We start from the raw sequence: 16530 nt of genomic DNA, 5'->3' as shown, positions 1-16530 counted from the left end.
CCCGTTCCGCGTCCCCGCCGCCGGAGGAGGTGCCCGCACGCTCGCGGCGCGCGCCGGGCCGCCACACTCGGCCTGTGGGCTATTTCCTCCGGACCCGAGCTCCCCGCCCGAGGAGGAAGATGCAGACCTTTCTGAAAGGGAAGAGAGTTGGCTACTGGCTGAGCGAGAAGAAAATCAAGAAGCTGAATTTCCAGGCCTTCGCCGAGCTATGCAGGTAAGGAGGGACGGGGCCCCGGCGCCCGGGGACCCCCGGCCCGAGCCCGGTTCAGCCTTAGCGGCTGCTTTAGGAGGCTGGAGCGTTCGGGAAGGAGCGGTGCGCGGGGGACATTGAGTCCGAGCGGCCAGGTGGTTGTGGTGGCCGCCGGCGGTGCTCGAGGGGAGCGGCGGCCAGGATGGGCGGTGTGGCACGGACCGGGGCTCTCAGGTGCACTGTGACCCCCGGCCGGGAAGCCCCCAGCTGCCCAGAGCGCGTTGGGGACGCTGCTAAAGGTGGCAGAGGGACCTGGGAAATCGGGGAGTCCACGCCGTCTGCCTGTGGCTGGAGGTTACTTTTGGACTGGAGTGTTTTTCTTCCTTCGTTCCCTTCCCTTCGTGGAGAAGGGCACCGCTGTTCGTATGTTTGCGGACCACCTACTGTGTGCCATGCGTGTGCAGCCCTTGAAGCTGTCATTGCATGTCACTGGGTTAAGCCTGTGTGCGGCGAGTAGCGATACTTGGCATGTATGTGGTGATTTGCTGTCTCATTAGAGCCTTGCACCAGCCTTGATACTTGACCGGGGTGGTGATTCTGGGCCACGTGTCTGAGAAGGGGGAGCGATCTGCAGAGAGGGGGTCTCCCCGCCTGGGGTCCCACAGCTAGGGAGTGGCCGGTGCAGAGGATGTGGGATAAATGTATGTGGTTTAGAATAGCCTTTCTCTGTCTGACGCCCCCCCTGACAACCCCCCTCCCCCATGCTGGTGCTCATTGGTGGAGATTCATGGGTTTTAATAAGATCACATTCCTAGTCTATTATGGAAGCATCCAGTGTTGGTCCAGGTATACCTCACCTTGCTGTACAACTGTGGCTTTACCTCTGGGAAGCTGTTAGGTAAAAGAAAAAGCCTAAGAGAATCTGGCTCCCCAAGCCTTTTGCAAAGTCTAGGTGGAATCCTTTTGTTTTGCAGTGTCTCCACTTGATAGATTTGATTCTTGGAAATGTGTTCTACTTGCACTTTTGTCCCTGTTAGGCCCCCAAACATGTTGCAGAATTGAACAATTGGGTTTCCTTATCTCCTGGTGCGCAGAGCAAGTGGCGGGTCTGAGCCGGTCACCTGCCGGCCTATGGCACCTCTGTGCCCCTCCTGCCTGTCCCGAGGGCCTGTTGCTCCTTTGCCCTGGGCAGACCCTCCAGACACTGTTCTCTCTGCAGCCAGAAGGGCACACCTTATATAAAACTGCTCCTGGCTCTGCATCCTGTGGCCTGGGGATGGAGTTGGCTGCCATTTCTCAGGCTGGCTTCCTCAGGAGAAAGCAAGCTTTTCATGGTCGGTAGGGCATGCCAAGCAGCCGGGGAATTCACAGGGAAATCAGGAGGAACTCGAAGCTAGAACTTTGAAAATGGGTCCGAGGACTTTAGAACCTTAAAGAAGGGTGCTTGAACATTGCACCGCAGATAACACACACACACACACACACACACACACACACACACACACACACACTTGTGGAAAAAATGCCCTAGACACAGGAGAAATGTGGAGAAGTCCCTTTGATGTATCGTTGAAGCCCCATGCTGGTGTTAGGTCCCGGAGCTCCTCCTGCAGTCATCTGAGTCTTGGGAGATCCCAGTTAATACCTTGCACCCTTTTCCACTGAGGTCTCTCTGTATTTGTGTCATCCTGTGTCTGCAGCTAAAGCATGAGGCTTGTCATCTGGCTGGTATGTTTTGCTCGTTAATTAGGAACCTCTTGCAACACAGTTCTAGCCCAGACTCGGGGCTGGGTCCTGCTGCTGGACTTGCAGATTGCCACTCCCTCCGCATGGACTCCCCCTACCTTTAAGCAGGGCTGGAGGGGCATTCAGGGCAAGCCCTGATGTCAACCATTCTGGGGGAAATCCAGCACGGAAGGTTAATTTCTCAGAAAAGGTTGTTGCCCTCAGGGTCCGGATGCCTACTTCTGGCCAGAATACTGGCTTCAAAGAGAAGACATAAAGCATCTGGGCCATTCTAGAACCTCAGGAAGCCCCACTTGTGTTTTCATTAGGGAGGCTCTAGATATTTTGTCCCTTAAGCTTAAGAAGGAAAAGAAAACACCAAGAGTTTTTCTTTTATTACTTTCAGGGAAGCGCCCCCTGGTGGCCACATTTCTAGACTGGGTACAGAAAGCTCCCTTTCTTGACAGGGCGGCCAGAGCCCTTTGCTGCTGTTGTGTTTGTATGAATGCTGGTGTGATTTTTAGTGGCCCGAGAGCTGACACTGTCCTGTTTTTGACATTCACAATCTGGAGGTGCAATGTTCCTGTTTTGATGGATGATGAATTGCCCATGACTTTCTCTGATGAGAAAGTCCAGAAATGTTTGAAAATGGTTTGAAGCTCTGCTCTGAATGTTTAGGGCAGTGTCAGCGCCGGAGAGGATGGCCTGAATGGACCAGATGAGTTGTTTAGTTGGATGTCAAGCCTTGTAAAAATCGTAGAGCAGGAAGGGGTGTTGGGGATCGTGTCATCTAGCACCTTTGTTGTACAAATGGGGAGACAGGCATGAGAGGGGCGAACTTCTAGAACGGGCCCAACCTTGTGACCTGGAGACCCCCACAGAAAGCCTTTTCTGCTTGGGCACCTTCTTACCTTCACAGGGTCCAGCTGCTGCCGTGTTGTCCTGGGGACACTTTAAAAAAAAATTTTTTTTTTTTTTTTAGGATTTTTACTTATTTATTTGAGATAAAGCAAGAGCGAGCAAGAGAGGGAGAGTGAGAGAGAGTGCGTGAGCACGAGTGTTGGGGGGGGCAGAGGGAGAGAGAGAAGCAGGCTCTCCACTGAACAGGGAGCCCTACGCGGGGTTCGATTCCAGGACCCTGAGATCATGACCCAAGCCGAAGGCAGACGCTCAACTGACTGAGCCACCCAGGCGCCCTGGACACACTTCTCCTTGCAAAGCAGAGTCCTGCCCTTTCAAGTGTGTAATGCCTTGTTCTGCCAGAGGGCATCGCACATTTTTGGCGGCGGGTGGGGGTTGGCCCCCAGGCCTGCCAGGATCTGTCTGGTAGGCGTAAGGACCCACCCCTCACGCCCCTGGGGCTCCTAGATGGGACGGCCCCCTGGCTGGTGGACAGATGAGCCTTCGACTCAGCTTGTCTTCAGTGGCAACGTCTGTTCCCATCGTTCCCCTCGGTGTCGTCCCCCCTCGGGGATGGGGACAGGGATGGGGATGAGGCTCTGGTTGAGTTCTCTTTTTCTCCACCATCCTCCCTGCCCTTCTGCTCATGCTGGCACAGTCTCACGGTTCCCTCACGCTCTCTCCTTGTGCCTTTTTCAAGATGCCCAGGAGGGACTTCCCAGGGGAAGCAAAGAAAGAAAGCTGGTGGTTGGAAATGTTGGGGAGGTTTTTAATTTTTCATTTTTTACGTTCTCCACAGGGTCTTGTGTGGAAATGCTGGCTGGCCCCCTCCCCTCTGTTCCTCTGTGAGTGTTCTCTTCCGTGTTCCTTCTCCATTTCTTTGGCCTTTCACCCTTTTCTGTCCTGCGGCTGAACCTGTGCTGGGGAAGGTGGTGGAAAGTCACGGGGCTTCCTGAAGCATCTCCATGTTGAAGACGTGGGTGGCACTCTGTCCGTCTTTACTGTTGCGTTAGCTGCCTTTGTCATGCGGGCCTTGCAGGCACCTCGTCTCACTTCATGTCCCAGCAGCCCAGGGACAGAAGGGTGGAGACACTGAGGCTTGGGGAGTGGGAGGAAGAGATCGCACAGCCCGCCAGCTTTCCCTGGGCCCAGTCCCGAGGCCACTTCACCGGAGGACCTGGCTTCCTCGTTAGGTCTCTTCTCTGCCCAGGTCAGGCTGGGCCTTCCTGGAGGCTCCAAAAGCAGAAGAAAGTCTGTGGGGTTCTCGTCCTCGAGAACCTTGGAGGCCAGCAGGACCGACGAGCCCGGAGGAAATGTGTTTATGGAGCAATCTCAGACCACGTTCTTGTCGCGGACTTTCCCACCAGCGACCCTTTGTACAGTTGCCTCGGAGCCCGCTGACGCTCCGGTTTACTGAGTACCTTCTGGAGGCTGGGCCTGAGAGGCAGCAGGTCTGGGGGCAGCAGGGCGGAGCCCCTGCCCTCGCGGAGCTGGGAGTGTGGTGTTCACAGGGACCTGGCCGGGGAAGCCTGCCAGGGCGGGCTTGGGTGCCATCAGGCCCTCCCCTCTCCTCGTCCTACGTTCCTTCCTTTAAAAGGGGGTGTCTCGAAGGTCCCTTTCTGCCGGGATGGCTTAGCATCCTGGACTGGAATTCTTACAGGAGATTCCTAGCGGGAGGAAGGAGCATCTTTTCCAGGATGAAGTGATGCTTGTCTGTGGGCTAGTATTGGTGTCTGACTTAATGTCTGGGGTGTGCCCCATTTCGGGGGTGTAGGGGTGGGAGGAGGGACTGACCGTGTGACTGTGTGTCCTTTGCCCCAGTGCCCTGAGACTGCCCATAACTTAGCCTTGCAAAGAAATGCTCTCTCCCTGCCTCCAAGGGAGAAAGCTGGGTTTCCAGCAGGAGAAGCTGTCCATCTGCACAGTCCATCTGTTGGTCTCCAGCCTGGCTCCCCAACAGACCAGCCATGTGACCCTGGGCCCTCCGTTCCTCAGTTTCCCCGATGCAAAGTGAGGATGTTTACAGTTATGAAGCTCAGGGTTGTGTGCACGGAAGGAGCCAGGAATCCGGGCATGTGACATTGTGCGTGCCTCTCAGGGGCAGTCGTCCTGCTGGCGCTCGGGCGGCTGTCCTGGAGGGTGAGTGTGCTTCGGCCCACACGTGCCTCCCCACTCCAGGATCTCTGGCATTTGTGGATCTAGTGTTCGTGGTCTGGGCTGTTTGTGAGGGACCCGCGAGGCCCACGATGGGTGCCGCCAGCTCAGCCTGCTGGGTGTGGGGTGCTGGGTCTGACGTCCCAGCCAAGGTTCAGGGACTGTCCTGTTCTCCTTTCACACGGGCTCTGGGAGGGCAGGGGTGCTGCCCTCGCCTGTTGAACCGATGAGAACTTGAGAAGATCTCTGTTAATGCACCAGAGTCCTTCCTTTTCTTTTTTAAAGTTTGCAGATCCAAGAGGAGTTTGGGCTGGGTTTCCCGAAAATGCCGAGTCTTCAGGAGCAATTGTGTTATGATTATTCCAACTTCTCTTGTTTCCTTTATCTTTGTGAACGTAAAAAGTCCATTTTCTTCTTGTTGCCAAGTTCCCAGCGCTCAGGGACCACTGCCACCGGCAGCCTCCCTCTCCACGTGTACTGTGTAGACGGGCCCACGTGTGTTCTGGCCACGGCTCCTTTCACGGAACACCGTGTCTTAAGAGAAATAGCACATCTCTGCTTCCTTGGGAGGCACGTCCGTATCACTTGCTGCATTTCTTTACTGGCTGAGTGGTCCCACCCTCCTCCCCAGCTGGTTGCGCCCCCCTACATGTAGACAGTGGGGCAGCCAGTGCCCTGCCCCATCGCCTGGGTGCTCAGGGCGGCTGGATGAGGGAGTGCTGGGTCAAAGGGCACAGGCAGTTTTTCGGGGGAGTTCTAAAGCGGCTCACCCAGACAGAGGTGGTGCTGCTCACAGGTGACAGCGAAGGGGAGGGCCTGTTACCCACCTCCTCCCCAACGCTGCCGCGTGGCAGACGCTTTTGATCTTGGCCACACGCATGTGTGGGATGGTACTGTGGATTTGCGTTTCTCTTTTGATGGCGACATTGATTCCCATGCAGGCCTGACTGCATTAGGCAGGCGCCGGTGCAGAGCTGGGCTCACCTGGGCACCGGGCTGGCACCTCCCTCCCTAACCAGCAGGCCGCCCTGCCCCCGCTGGTTATGTCTCCCCCGTGGCATTCGGTAAATGCTTAGTGAAGTGCTTCATGAGTGCAATTCCCGAACGGTTGCAAGTCAATAGGGTTTCTGTTCCCACTCATATTGTGAATTCAGCTGGTAAGCTAGCTTTTTGAGGGAATGTTCTGGTACCTCCTTTTTAAAAAGTGAGGTTGATTTTAGGAAGCACATCACTCAGGAGCTGCGCACCTGCTCCTTCCCCTTCCTGCGTGCATCGGGCCTACCCCAGCCTCCCGCCACCTCCAGGGGCCTGCAGGAAGCTGGCCTGGATGATGTGTGGCCTTGCCTGGGGGAGAGTGTGGGTTGGACTCCCAAGAGGGAGACCCGGGCCTGGCGGAGTGGGGTGGCTTGTCCAAGGTCACACAGAGAGATGTGACTCCAAGACCAGTGTGTCCTCCCCCCTGCCCTCTGAAGCCCCCTTTCAAACAGCACTGCCTCCAGAGGTATGGCCAGGGTGCCTGGTGGAGCAGCTGGGCCATTCCCCTGGGGCCATTGGAATTCGCTTCAATTCCTCGGGCTTTGTCTTGCTTGCTGCAAGCCTCCCTCAGAAAGCAGCCGCCCTGTGGCCTGCACTTCCCCCACTGGGCCTCACGGGCTGGTTTCTGTAGGCCTGTCATGGTGCTAGGCCGAGGACTGTGACACCTCCTGGGACTGTTCCCTCCCCCCACCCTGCTTTTAGGGCTCAGAGGGTGGGTCTGTCACTGTCTCCGGGGATTTGAGACTCACTCCTATGAGGAAGTCGCCTGGTGGCACTGTGGAACAGCCCCCCCCCCCCCCCCCCCCCCCCGCCCNCGGCAGAGCCCACTGCTAAGTCACTGACTGCCCCTGGAGGGGGAATCAGGACACACAGTCAGGCGGACGTCCCTCCCAAAGACAGCTTCTGAGAGGTGCCCGTGATTTTCCTCTCTCTCTCTCTCTCTCTCTCTCTCTCTCTCTCTCTCTCTCGGAATCTTCAGCCCCTAGTGGTTGTGCGCTCTCTCTCTGTCTCTCTCTCTCTCTCTGGACTTGCGGTCAACATCTTGGAGGGTCGTTCTGTAGAAGTGGAGACCTGCAGTTGTGTTTGTGGCTGAAACCCAGGGCCTCCGACAGTGCACGTGGTAGGAGCCCAAAAGACTATCTCTTAGTGGAGGAAGGAGCTGACTGGTGGGTTTGGAAGCCTTTTCCATGTCCCTGTGGCTCAGCCAAAAGCCATTGGCTTTTGGAGTGCTCTGGATTGCCCTGGGCCCAGAAGGAAACCCTGGGGTGAGGGGAGATGGGGGGAGTCCAGGCCAGGGAGGGACTCCTGGGCTTCATGCCTTCATTTTTTTTTTTTTTCTCCCCACTTAGCATACATATCCTGAGCAGGCACCTGGCCAGCCCCGTGCTGCATGCTGGTCCCTGTCCTCAGGCACCCACATGGTTGGGGGAGATGAAGGTTAAGTCAGCACACAGATGCACTTATATGCCACACAGGGTAGTTAGTGTCAGGAAGCCTGTAAACAGGGGAGACCTGTGGTAGGGGTGCCTGCAGCCACTTTAGCACCGTGTGGTCAGAGGAGGCCTCTCTGAGGAGGTGATATTTAACCAAGGAAGCTGGGAGCCGTTTCTTCTGGGAGCTGAATGAGCTACAGGGTGGGTGTTTTCTGCTGCTGAGAGGCCACATGTCCTGGCCTGCCTCTGTCGTAACCCTGAGTTCCATGTGGACCTTGGGCAGCTGTTTAGGGAAAGGCCGGCTGGTTTCCACTTTAGACAGGTAGTCAAAGAAGGCAGTAGAGTGTCCTTGGTATCCTTGTTCACTGGCAGTGTAATGGGGGGTCAGGTGGGTGACTCTGGGGCCTTCTTCCCACCTGAGGCTGCAGCCACGCTCTGGGGGTCCTGAGGGCGTGGGATTGGAAGTTCCATGCTCCCCTCTGGTCTGGCCCAGTCCAGCAGTTTTGAGCCTTGTGAGTGGGGTAGAGGGGATCCTTTGCCCCTGGTGGTAGGCCCCAGGCCAGCTGACCATTGCCCTTTCCCAAAGCTCAGGTGAGGCCTCAAGGTGGGGTCTGAGGGTGGGGGAGGGAAGCCACTGCAGGTTGCTCTCTTTAACAGACATTTACTTTCCTCCAGGCCAGTGTTTGCCAACGTGCCCAACAAAAGAAGCACCTGGGACACTGGTGAAAACTACACATCCTTCAGTCTACCCGCTTCCCTTTAAAAATCTCCAGAGCAGGGGTCTGGGAGTCTTCTGTCCATATCAGTACCCTGGGGATTCTTCTGGGAAACCCAAACCGTCCTTTCCCAAAGTGTGTTACTAGGGCCTCACCCGAAAACTGTCAGGCATGTTTAATGCCAAGTTAAACAGGTGAGAAGTGGTCCCTGGGGACAGGGCCTCTCCGGGAGGGCATCCGGATATAAAGGTTCCCAGGCCAGTCCGTCCTGGGCGCTCAGCTTGCTGGTTGCTACCTTTTGCGCAATCGTCTCTTCTCTTTTAAACATTTCTTGCCTCTGGCTGCTGGCTTGCAGTGGAATTACTTACAGGTGGGTCCTGAGGCTGGACAGGAGCTAGCTTTTGCACAGGAGATAGTCCTGGGGATGTCACATCCTGGGGATGTCACACGGGTCGTCAGGCCAGGGCTGGGAGCGGGAGCAGCGGTCCAGTCCGTGCGTCCCCACTTTGCAGTTTCTTCCGCATGCACGTTAGCTTTGCATCAGAGGTCTTGGAGCCCGAGCCGTGAAGCTGGGACTTGGGACTCGTCTCTGCGGACCTCCATGCTTCGGAAGGCTGTGGTGATGGTCCTGCCCCCCGCATCCCCAAATCAGTGGCTCATGTCAGAGCGGAGCGAGAACCTACCACAGGTGAGGCACTATTGCCGATGGGAAATCTGCCTTCCCAGGTGGGTGGCGTGTCTCCATGTGCCAGATGGGAACACCGAGGCCTGGGGAGAGGTGACATGACCTGCCTGGTCAGGGCTGCGAATCGCAGAGCTGGGATTCACCCTGGTGGCTAGTTGACTTCTGAAACCGTGCTGCGTCTACACTGACGGGTGGTCTTTGCCCCCATCTTGAATGTAGCATCCAGGTACTGTTGGCTTGATAACCGTTTCAGAAGCAAATCAGAGTGTTCTTTTCGGAGCATTCTCAGTGGACAGTTACAGGGCCCAGAGGGGTGGTAGGCGGGGGGATGGCCGTAAACTCGGAGCGCAAGACTTGCCCGACCGGCTGTAGACGACTGGAGAGCCTCCTGGAGCCTCCGCTGCTCTGTCCAGTGGGCATAATACTGCCACCTCCGGGGCTGGCGAGCGTGGCAGGTGCATCATGAATAATGGTGTTCCCCCTTCTCCCTAGGAGGCCCCCGCCCCAGCCCTCCTGCCTGTCCAAGCTGGGGCCTGGGGCCTCTGACATATCTGTGGTGGGAGCCCCCAGCCCAGGGCGGACAGGTAGCCTCCCTGCCTCCCTTCCTGATCCTTTTCTGGTGTGAGGGTCCTGCAGCCTCCCCGCTCACTGCTTCCTGGGAGGGCCCGGGGAGGAGGGTGGGTGGGTGCAGAGGGTTTGGCTTTCATTTCTGCCTTATACCCTATTTCCATCTGGCAGTGGAGGGCTGGGGTGTGGAGGTGAGGAAACATCTGGGTGCCACCCTGGGCTGCTCGTGCAGGTTTCTGGGCCGCATTCCCCCCCGCCACCCAGAGTGTCTGGGGTGGGCCCAGCCATCTTTTTAAAAAGCACCCCATTCATTCCTTCAAGCAGTCACAGGACATGTATTTACTGAGTGCCTGCTGCATGCTGGCCAGTCTTGGGCTGTGGGGAGCCATAGAGCAGTGAGCCCTGCAGAGTCCCATCTGGCCCCAGGGACAGCCCAGCCCTTCCAGGGAACGTTTGCTGTGCTGTGCCCCTAAGAGAGGAGGGTGGTATGGGGGACAGGTGTGTGGGGTTGTCTTCTGTTCTCCCAGGGCTGGGAGGGGACCCTTGGAGAGGAGAGGAGGAGCATGTTGGCATGGGGGTCGTGGTGTTTGTGAGCCCCAGGTGCCCCACCTGGAAGGACTGGCTCCTGCCCTCTTAGGATCCTGGGCATCTTTGTCAGCAATGTTCAGTGCTGTGGGACTGTTGGTTCCTCTTTGGGCTCTTACTTTTTTATTTTTAAAATTTTAAAATTTTATTTATTTATTTTAACTACTCGGCACGCCCAGCATGGGGCTTGAACTCACAACCCTGAGATCAAGAGTCCTCCACTCTCCCGCCTGAGCCAGCCAGTTGCTCCCATTGTTGGTTTCTCTTTGGTTGGAATTTCCTCTTTGCACCTCACCCATTTTTTTTTAAGATTTCATTTATTCACAGAATAAATGACACAGAGAGCGTGAGCAGGGAGGAGGCAGGCAGAAGGAGAGGGAGAAGCAGACTCCCCGCTGAGCAGAGAGCCTGACATGGGGCTCGATCCCAGGACCTTGAGATCATGACCTGAGCTGAAGGCAGACGCTTCACCGACTGAGTCACCAGGCACCCCTGCCCCTTACCCATCTTACAGATGGGGAAATGAAGGCCCAGAAAGATGTAGCCCTGAGTTGTAGAGCTAATAAGAGGAACAGCTTGGGTTTGAACTTGGCCTCATGGACACTAAAGTTTATTTTCTGTTTTATTCTTCTGTCTTTTCCTAAAGATTTGTTGCGGGGTCCTTGAAAAGAAAGGGGAAGTCTGACCATTCCCTCCGAGGGCCTGTTCCTGCCTCATCTGTGAGCAGGTGTGGGCAGGGCTGGGAGCCGGGTGGGAAGGAGTTGTGCTTTTTGGGGAATCCACCCCCAGACGCCTTGGCCTGCACCTTGACCTGGGCGCAGCCAAGCTGGGGGCTGTGCTGAGGCTGGTTCGGGAGCCTGGTTCCTCCCTGAGCTGGGGAGGAAGGTCCAGGCCGGAGCCCTCGCAGAGGCCTTTGTCTGTAAATGGAGAAGTGCCTGCAGGGAGGAGGGTGCTTCCGCCGGCTGCCCCGGGTGTGGGTGTGGGGGGCGCTGTCGGTCCGCAGTGCACACTGGCCTCTGCCCGAGACCACAGGGTCCACCCTGCTACAGTGTTTCCAGTGACGCAAGACCAGCTGCCCCGGGAAGGCTCTCAGTCCATATAGGGAATCAGAGGCTCAGAGAAGGGGGTCCGTGAGCCTTCCCCGGGTTCCTAGCTTGTCACTCCTGGGGGTAGGGTTTGAACAGCCGTCTGCGGGAAGCCAAGGCTGTACCCGTGACCATGGCAGAGGTGTTCGCTGTTGCTTTCGCCAGATGGGTCCGGAAGACGGGAAGAGGATGGCCTTCCTTTGATCGGTGCTGTTTTCCAGCAGCTGGTGCCCAGCGCCCTGGGTTATCAGCTTTTCTCCTTTTCCCTTTCAATTTCGTTTGGAAGTCCCGCTCGCCCAGACTCGGGACATTTAGGTGCTGACTCCGTTGATACCTGCTCAGCTGGGGAGGCCAGCCGTGGTTCCCGGTGACGTCCGGGGACAACGTGTGTTTTGGTTGGTGGTGGGATTTGAACCCTGGTTTGGCCTCTTACTGGATGGGTGACCCCGGGTGCATTTCGGCCCTCTGGGCCTTGATTTCCGCCTTGTTAAGAGTTGGCCTCGTGCCTGTGCACAGGGGGTGCTCAGCATGCGGTCTCCCCTGCCCTCCTCCGGGCCAGAGACTGTCTTTGAAGGAGAAGGAGGCTGGGCCTCGCTCCCCTCCCTGTAACCAGACCCGTTGTGTCTGCCTACAGGTGACAGCAGAGTAAAGGTCCTCTGGTGAGGTACAGAGGTTCACTGTCTCCAAGGAGTAATTTTCCAGAACCTTTGAGCTGCAAGGGGTCTTTGCAGATGAGGATTTACAGCTCTGAGTGCCAGCCTGGCAGGTTGGTACACGCGGCTGAGTGGCTGGCGGGGCTGGGGCCTCAGCTCCAGAGCCCACACGTGCCCCCCTCCCCACCCCCTGCCTTTGGCCTCCAGGGAGCCATGTGCGAGGGTGAGGCAGGGTCTGTTCTGGGCCATCTGGCCAGCCATCCCTGGCCAGGATGGGCCGTGTTGGTCCTTGGGCCCAGATGCTTGGGGTCCCTCCACGGCCACCCACTCCTGTGGTCTTTCCCATCTTCCTCCAGCCTTGCTGGGAGTGCTGAAGGGCCAGCTCTTTGGATTCCAGAAGCTCCCCTGGGAAGGGTAGGGGAGTGGACAGGCCCCTCCTTCCTCGAGGCAGCCATGTGGGACGTGGGCAGTTCTGTGGGTGCCTCGGTACCAGCAGCGGATGGGGGACTCCCCTGAGAATGACACCTGTGGACCTGGCTTTGTGCCTGCAAATCTGTCTCTGTTGCTGGAGGACACCCTGGCAGCCGCGTCGTCACGTCCTCTCCCTCTCTCAGTCACTGTTGACAGTGTCAGGATGAAGTTAATGATCTGAGCAGAATGTCGATGGTATAGCTGATTCCTACAAGTCACGGGGATGTATTGATTCTGGCAGAAGCCTCGGTGCCGACCGGGCACAGTGACGATGGGGCTTCGTACGTGTCATCTCCATGCAGAGTTCTGGCCTCAGGCGAAGGTGGCTTCAGGGGCTCAGATGATGTTCCAGGACCTGGCTTCTCTCATGTTGGCCCAGTTCCCAGGCAGAGTGGCTCCAGGTGAGACCTCACACTGACCTTTATCTTGAGCCAGGCGGTGTGTTGAGTTCCTCATGGGCGCTCTCATGTGATCTGCACTTCAGGCCCTCACAGGCTGTGGGCTTGGGGTACCCCTGTTTCCTATCAGGGGAAACGGGGGCACAGAGGGGTAGGATAACTTGCCGAGGTCACACAGCTAGCAGGTGGCAGAGCTGGGATTCAGACCTGGGGACCTTGGCTCTAGGGCCTCCCTCCAACTCAGGTGCAGGTCCCAAGGGATCCAGGATTAGTTCTGATTGACGCTGGTGGGTGAGCCTGAGCCCATCCGTTGTTGGGGCCAGGGAGTGCCCCTTTCCCCACCACATGGTCTGGGTGTGGGCAGGGCAGACCCTATGGAGGAAGTTGGGGACTGCTCACTGAGTAGATTGTGATGGCCGTTGGGCAGTAAGGGCTGGGGGGCAGGGGCGCTCCCTGGTTCTGGATTCCCTGGCCTGCTGGCGTGAGGGTGAGGGGTGCTTTCTGCCAGGCTGAGGGTTCACATGTGGTCTCCTGGGCCAGGGCACCGCTGCTGAGAGGGGAGTGAAGAGCACGCCCACAGGTCGGAGTCACAAGCTGGGCCCCTGGCTCCGTCTTTCTCTTCAGGTAAACCCACCGCTGGCTGGACACAGGTAAATTCTGAGGGCCCGACTCTGGGCATCCTGGAGAAAGGGCTTACGTAATTCTGCCTTGAGGGATGGAGCTTGATGGGGCCTTGGGGAAAGGCCGCCAGGAGTCCGGGGTGAAGGCTGACGTCCTCCCTGTCCCGCTATGCTGTGTGGAATGTTGGTGTTGGACAGTGTTTTGGGGTGAAACAGTCCCGTGTTATGTAAACTATTACCGATGGCCTTGTCCCGTGCACAAGGAAACAATTAGAAGGTGTCTTTCCTTCCCAGGCCAGGAGCCTGGAGGACATTGCAGCTGTGAACTCTGATTGGGGTTGTGGAGCTGGAGGGAAACTCAGGCCGTCCTGCGGGGGGGCGCGTGGGTGCAGGGCGCTTAGCTGACGTCCTGGCCCTTTCACCCCTGAGCAGGCCCGGTGGGAGCTGCGGGAGGACACAACGGGATGAGTTCCACCTGGAAGGGGGAGGAAGGGAATGGGGACTGTCCAGACCCAGGCCTGGACACCTCGGGGCCCCAGTCCTGAGGGCCCCTGGCAGAAGGGCTAGGCTGGGGGCTGGGAGAAGGCTCAGGGTGATGGGGACCAGTTAGGGCTTGAGGTCCCTTTTGGTTCCTTTCTGGAACCAGCGAGGAAGTGGGGACTGTTGAGAAGCCAGGGGCTGCCCAGCCCAGAGCTGTTGGCCTGCCTGGCAGGTCACCTCTGCCTTCGTGTTCCAGAATTCTCAGAGGCCTTTTTTTGGTGGTGTGGCCTCCAGGGGTGGATAGATAGAGGTAGTGCTGGGGGAAAGCGGTGGAAGGGAGAGCGGGCACTCTGCTTTGCTGTGGCCACCGTGGACAGCAAGCAGGGCTGGCCTGATCTCTGCTAGCCCCCCAGGAGCTTCTTGGGACTGTGTGGGGTGGCCGGAGCCTGGGTCAGGGCGCTGAGGTCTTGTTCTGCCACTTAGCTGTGGGGCCTTCATCGGACTGCGTCTGTGAGGGCCCCTCTCTCAGAGCCCTGGGAAATGAATCTGTGACCCCCTGCTTTCGGTTCAGCTGGGGAGATTGCTGTTTGGACCCGAGCTGTCACGCTGGACAATGGAGACCCGCAGGGAAGTTCTTCGGGTCTGTTATGGGAGGTCGTGAGGAGGGGTCGTTTCAGTTTATCAGCTGATAGAAACAGAGCCCTTGAAACCAAGTTGAAGTTCGCTGACTTGTCGGCATGAAATTGCAGAGCTGCTCCTGCTAGATTCGTATCTGGCTTGTGAACACTAAAAAAACCTTCCTTGAAACCTGACATCATGATAGAAGTGAAATCCTAGTCAGTCTTCCTCACATCTGACCCTGCTCCCTGGAGGCAGCCCCGGGACCACGTTCTGGCCTCCTCCTGGGCGTGTGCTGGGTCTGACACGCCAGTGTGTATGCCCACGTGCACGCACACGCATGCACACACACGCGGGCACACACGGCCCTCCACGTCTGTTTCCACACCAGCGATGGCCCATGACCTATGCTCTCCTGCCTTATACTTTGTTCTTCATTCCCTGCAGCGTAGAGATGACTCTGTGCCCGCCCTGCGCCCGCTGTGCCACGGCGGCTCTCCTCAGCGGCTGTCTTTGGGGTTCTGCGCTCGCCCCCAGGGCTTGCAGTTTGCTTTCTTCCTTAGCTGAGGCCGCTCGGGCTGCCGTAACACATACTGCAGACCCCGTAGCTTGAACAACAGGCGTGGATCCCTCCTGGTTCTGGAGGCTGGCAGTCCAGTTCCTGGGGAGAGCCCTCCTCCGAGTTGATGGACAGCGGCCTTCTCCCTGTGTCCATGCGTGGAGGGCAGAAACGCAGCGGGCCCTCATCTAAGGGCACTCACCCCATTCTGGGGCTCTGCCCTTCTAGGCTTTTCTAACCCCACTCTCCTCCCGAAGGCTCTGCTCCACCATCACATTAGGGGTTAGGGCTGCCATGTGAATTTGGGGGGGGAGCCTCTCTCCTTCTAGGGGTTGTACAACACCAGCTGCCGTCTGTCTAAGGCTGGGAGGGGCCTCAGCCTGGTTTGGGCCCTCTACCTCCTACCCCTCCTATGTGTGGCCCCAGTGTGGGTGCTGCTTGGGGAGGGAGGCGGACGGGCCTACGATCGCTAGCCGGCTTCTGCACCTAGCCCCCGCCCCTGGGGCATGCCTGACTTTGGGCAAATGAAGGGTGTCTCCCTTTCCTCATCTGTAAAATGGGAACATCCACACCCAGTTGCGGGTTAGATTGGGGGATCAGAGAGATGATGGCTGAATTGGTGGCGGGTGGTTTCTAGCACATAGTGGGGATCTGATTGTAATTTACCCTCTTCCCCAAATCATCTTTTTTTTTTCCCTTCTGTCTCGAGATGAATTTTAGAGAGCTGAGTGTCGTTTCTGGTCTCAAAACTGGTCCAAGGAAGGAGCTGCTGGTGTGATTGCTTAAATGAGAAGGACAGATCTTGGGTGATAGCCCCCAGCCCCACACTCTTCCTGCCTTCTGGCCAGCGCGGTCGGGGCGCTGGGGCCCTTGGGGTGGCCGGGGGTCCTCTCCACAGCTTCCTCAGCTGCCTTCTGTGGTTTCCAGCACAGTCCACCCACCTTCCCAGCCCCACATACTCCCGGAGGATCCCCCAGCAGCCAGTGCCTCCTTCCTGCGAGTCCCAGCTCAAGGAAGTGAAAGGATGTATGTCATCCTTTCCCCTGAGATTGTTGTCTTCCGTGAAGACAATTTAACATTATGAGAACACAATTTGAAGAGTCACAGGGTCCCTCCACCCCTCCACCCTATGGCTTCCCCGCTTTGTGTTTCGTGTGTAACCGTCCCCGAGCTGGAATCATGGTGTGTGCAGCGTTGTGTCTCACATTCTGTGCACGGCACCGTAGTGTAAACAGATCCGTGTTTCTACACAGCCTTGGGAGTGATCTTCCTAAAATGTAGTTTCTAGGAGCTTGTAGTATGAAAATTTCCAACATACACAAAAGAAAGAATAAAGAAATGAACACCCCCACCCCCGCCTCAATACTGTTAACCATTATTGACTTACGGCTAATACTGCTTTCTCTTTCCCCTGCATTATTTTGAAACAAACTCCAGACATATGATTTCACATGGAAATATTTTAGCGTGGCCTTAAAGCATAAACATAATGCCGTTATCACACCTGAAAATAAAGTATGACGGAGCATCATGCTTTTTAATCAGGATGGAATAGTCCTTTCTATTGGACATCCGTGTGGTAATACAGTGAGCTGTACTCTTGTTACCAAATATCTAGATTCTTTCCACTTTCTTGCTCATGTAGATAATGCTGCC

At 56.9% G+C, this 16530-nt stretch overlaps 1 protein-coding gene across 4 annotated transcripts in view; it reads left to right on the top strand.

Annotated features, from left to right (window-relative positions):
- The window catches only part of ITPK1 (inositol-tetrakisphosphate 1-kinase), a 165094-nt gene continuing 148564 nt past the window's right edge, over positions 1-16530 (top strand). For 2 of the 4 annotated variants that reach the window (XM_034642106.1, XM_002923832.3), the window contains exon 1: positions 1-214. In XM_034642106.1, the coding sequence (XP_034497997.1) occupies positions 120-214 (95 nt within the window). In that variant the 5' untranslated portion in view covers positions 1-119. Of the gene's footprint in view, positions 215-12574; positions 12601-13137; positions 13248-16530 lie in introns of those variants that run through there. The other 2 variants (XM_034642109.1, XM_034642105.1) reach the window with 2 other exon arrangements.

The sequence above is a fragment of the Ailuropoda melanoleuca genome, chromosome 14, assembly GCF_002007445.2.
Source record: "Ailuropoda melanoleuca isolate Jingjing chromosome 14, ASM200744v2, whole genome shotgun sequence".
In the NCBI taxonomy this organism is placed as follows: Eukaryota; Metazoa; Chordata; class Mammalia; order Carnivora; family Ursidae; genus Ailuropoda; species Ailuropoda melanoleuca.
Note: the sequence above shows the minus strand (reverse complement) of the source record. Positions and strands in the feature narration are given on the sequence as shown.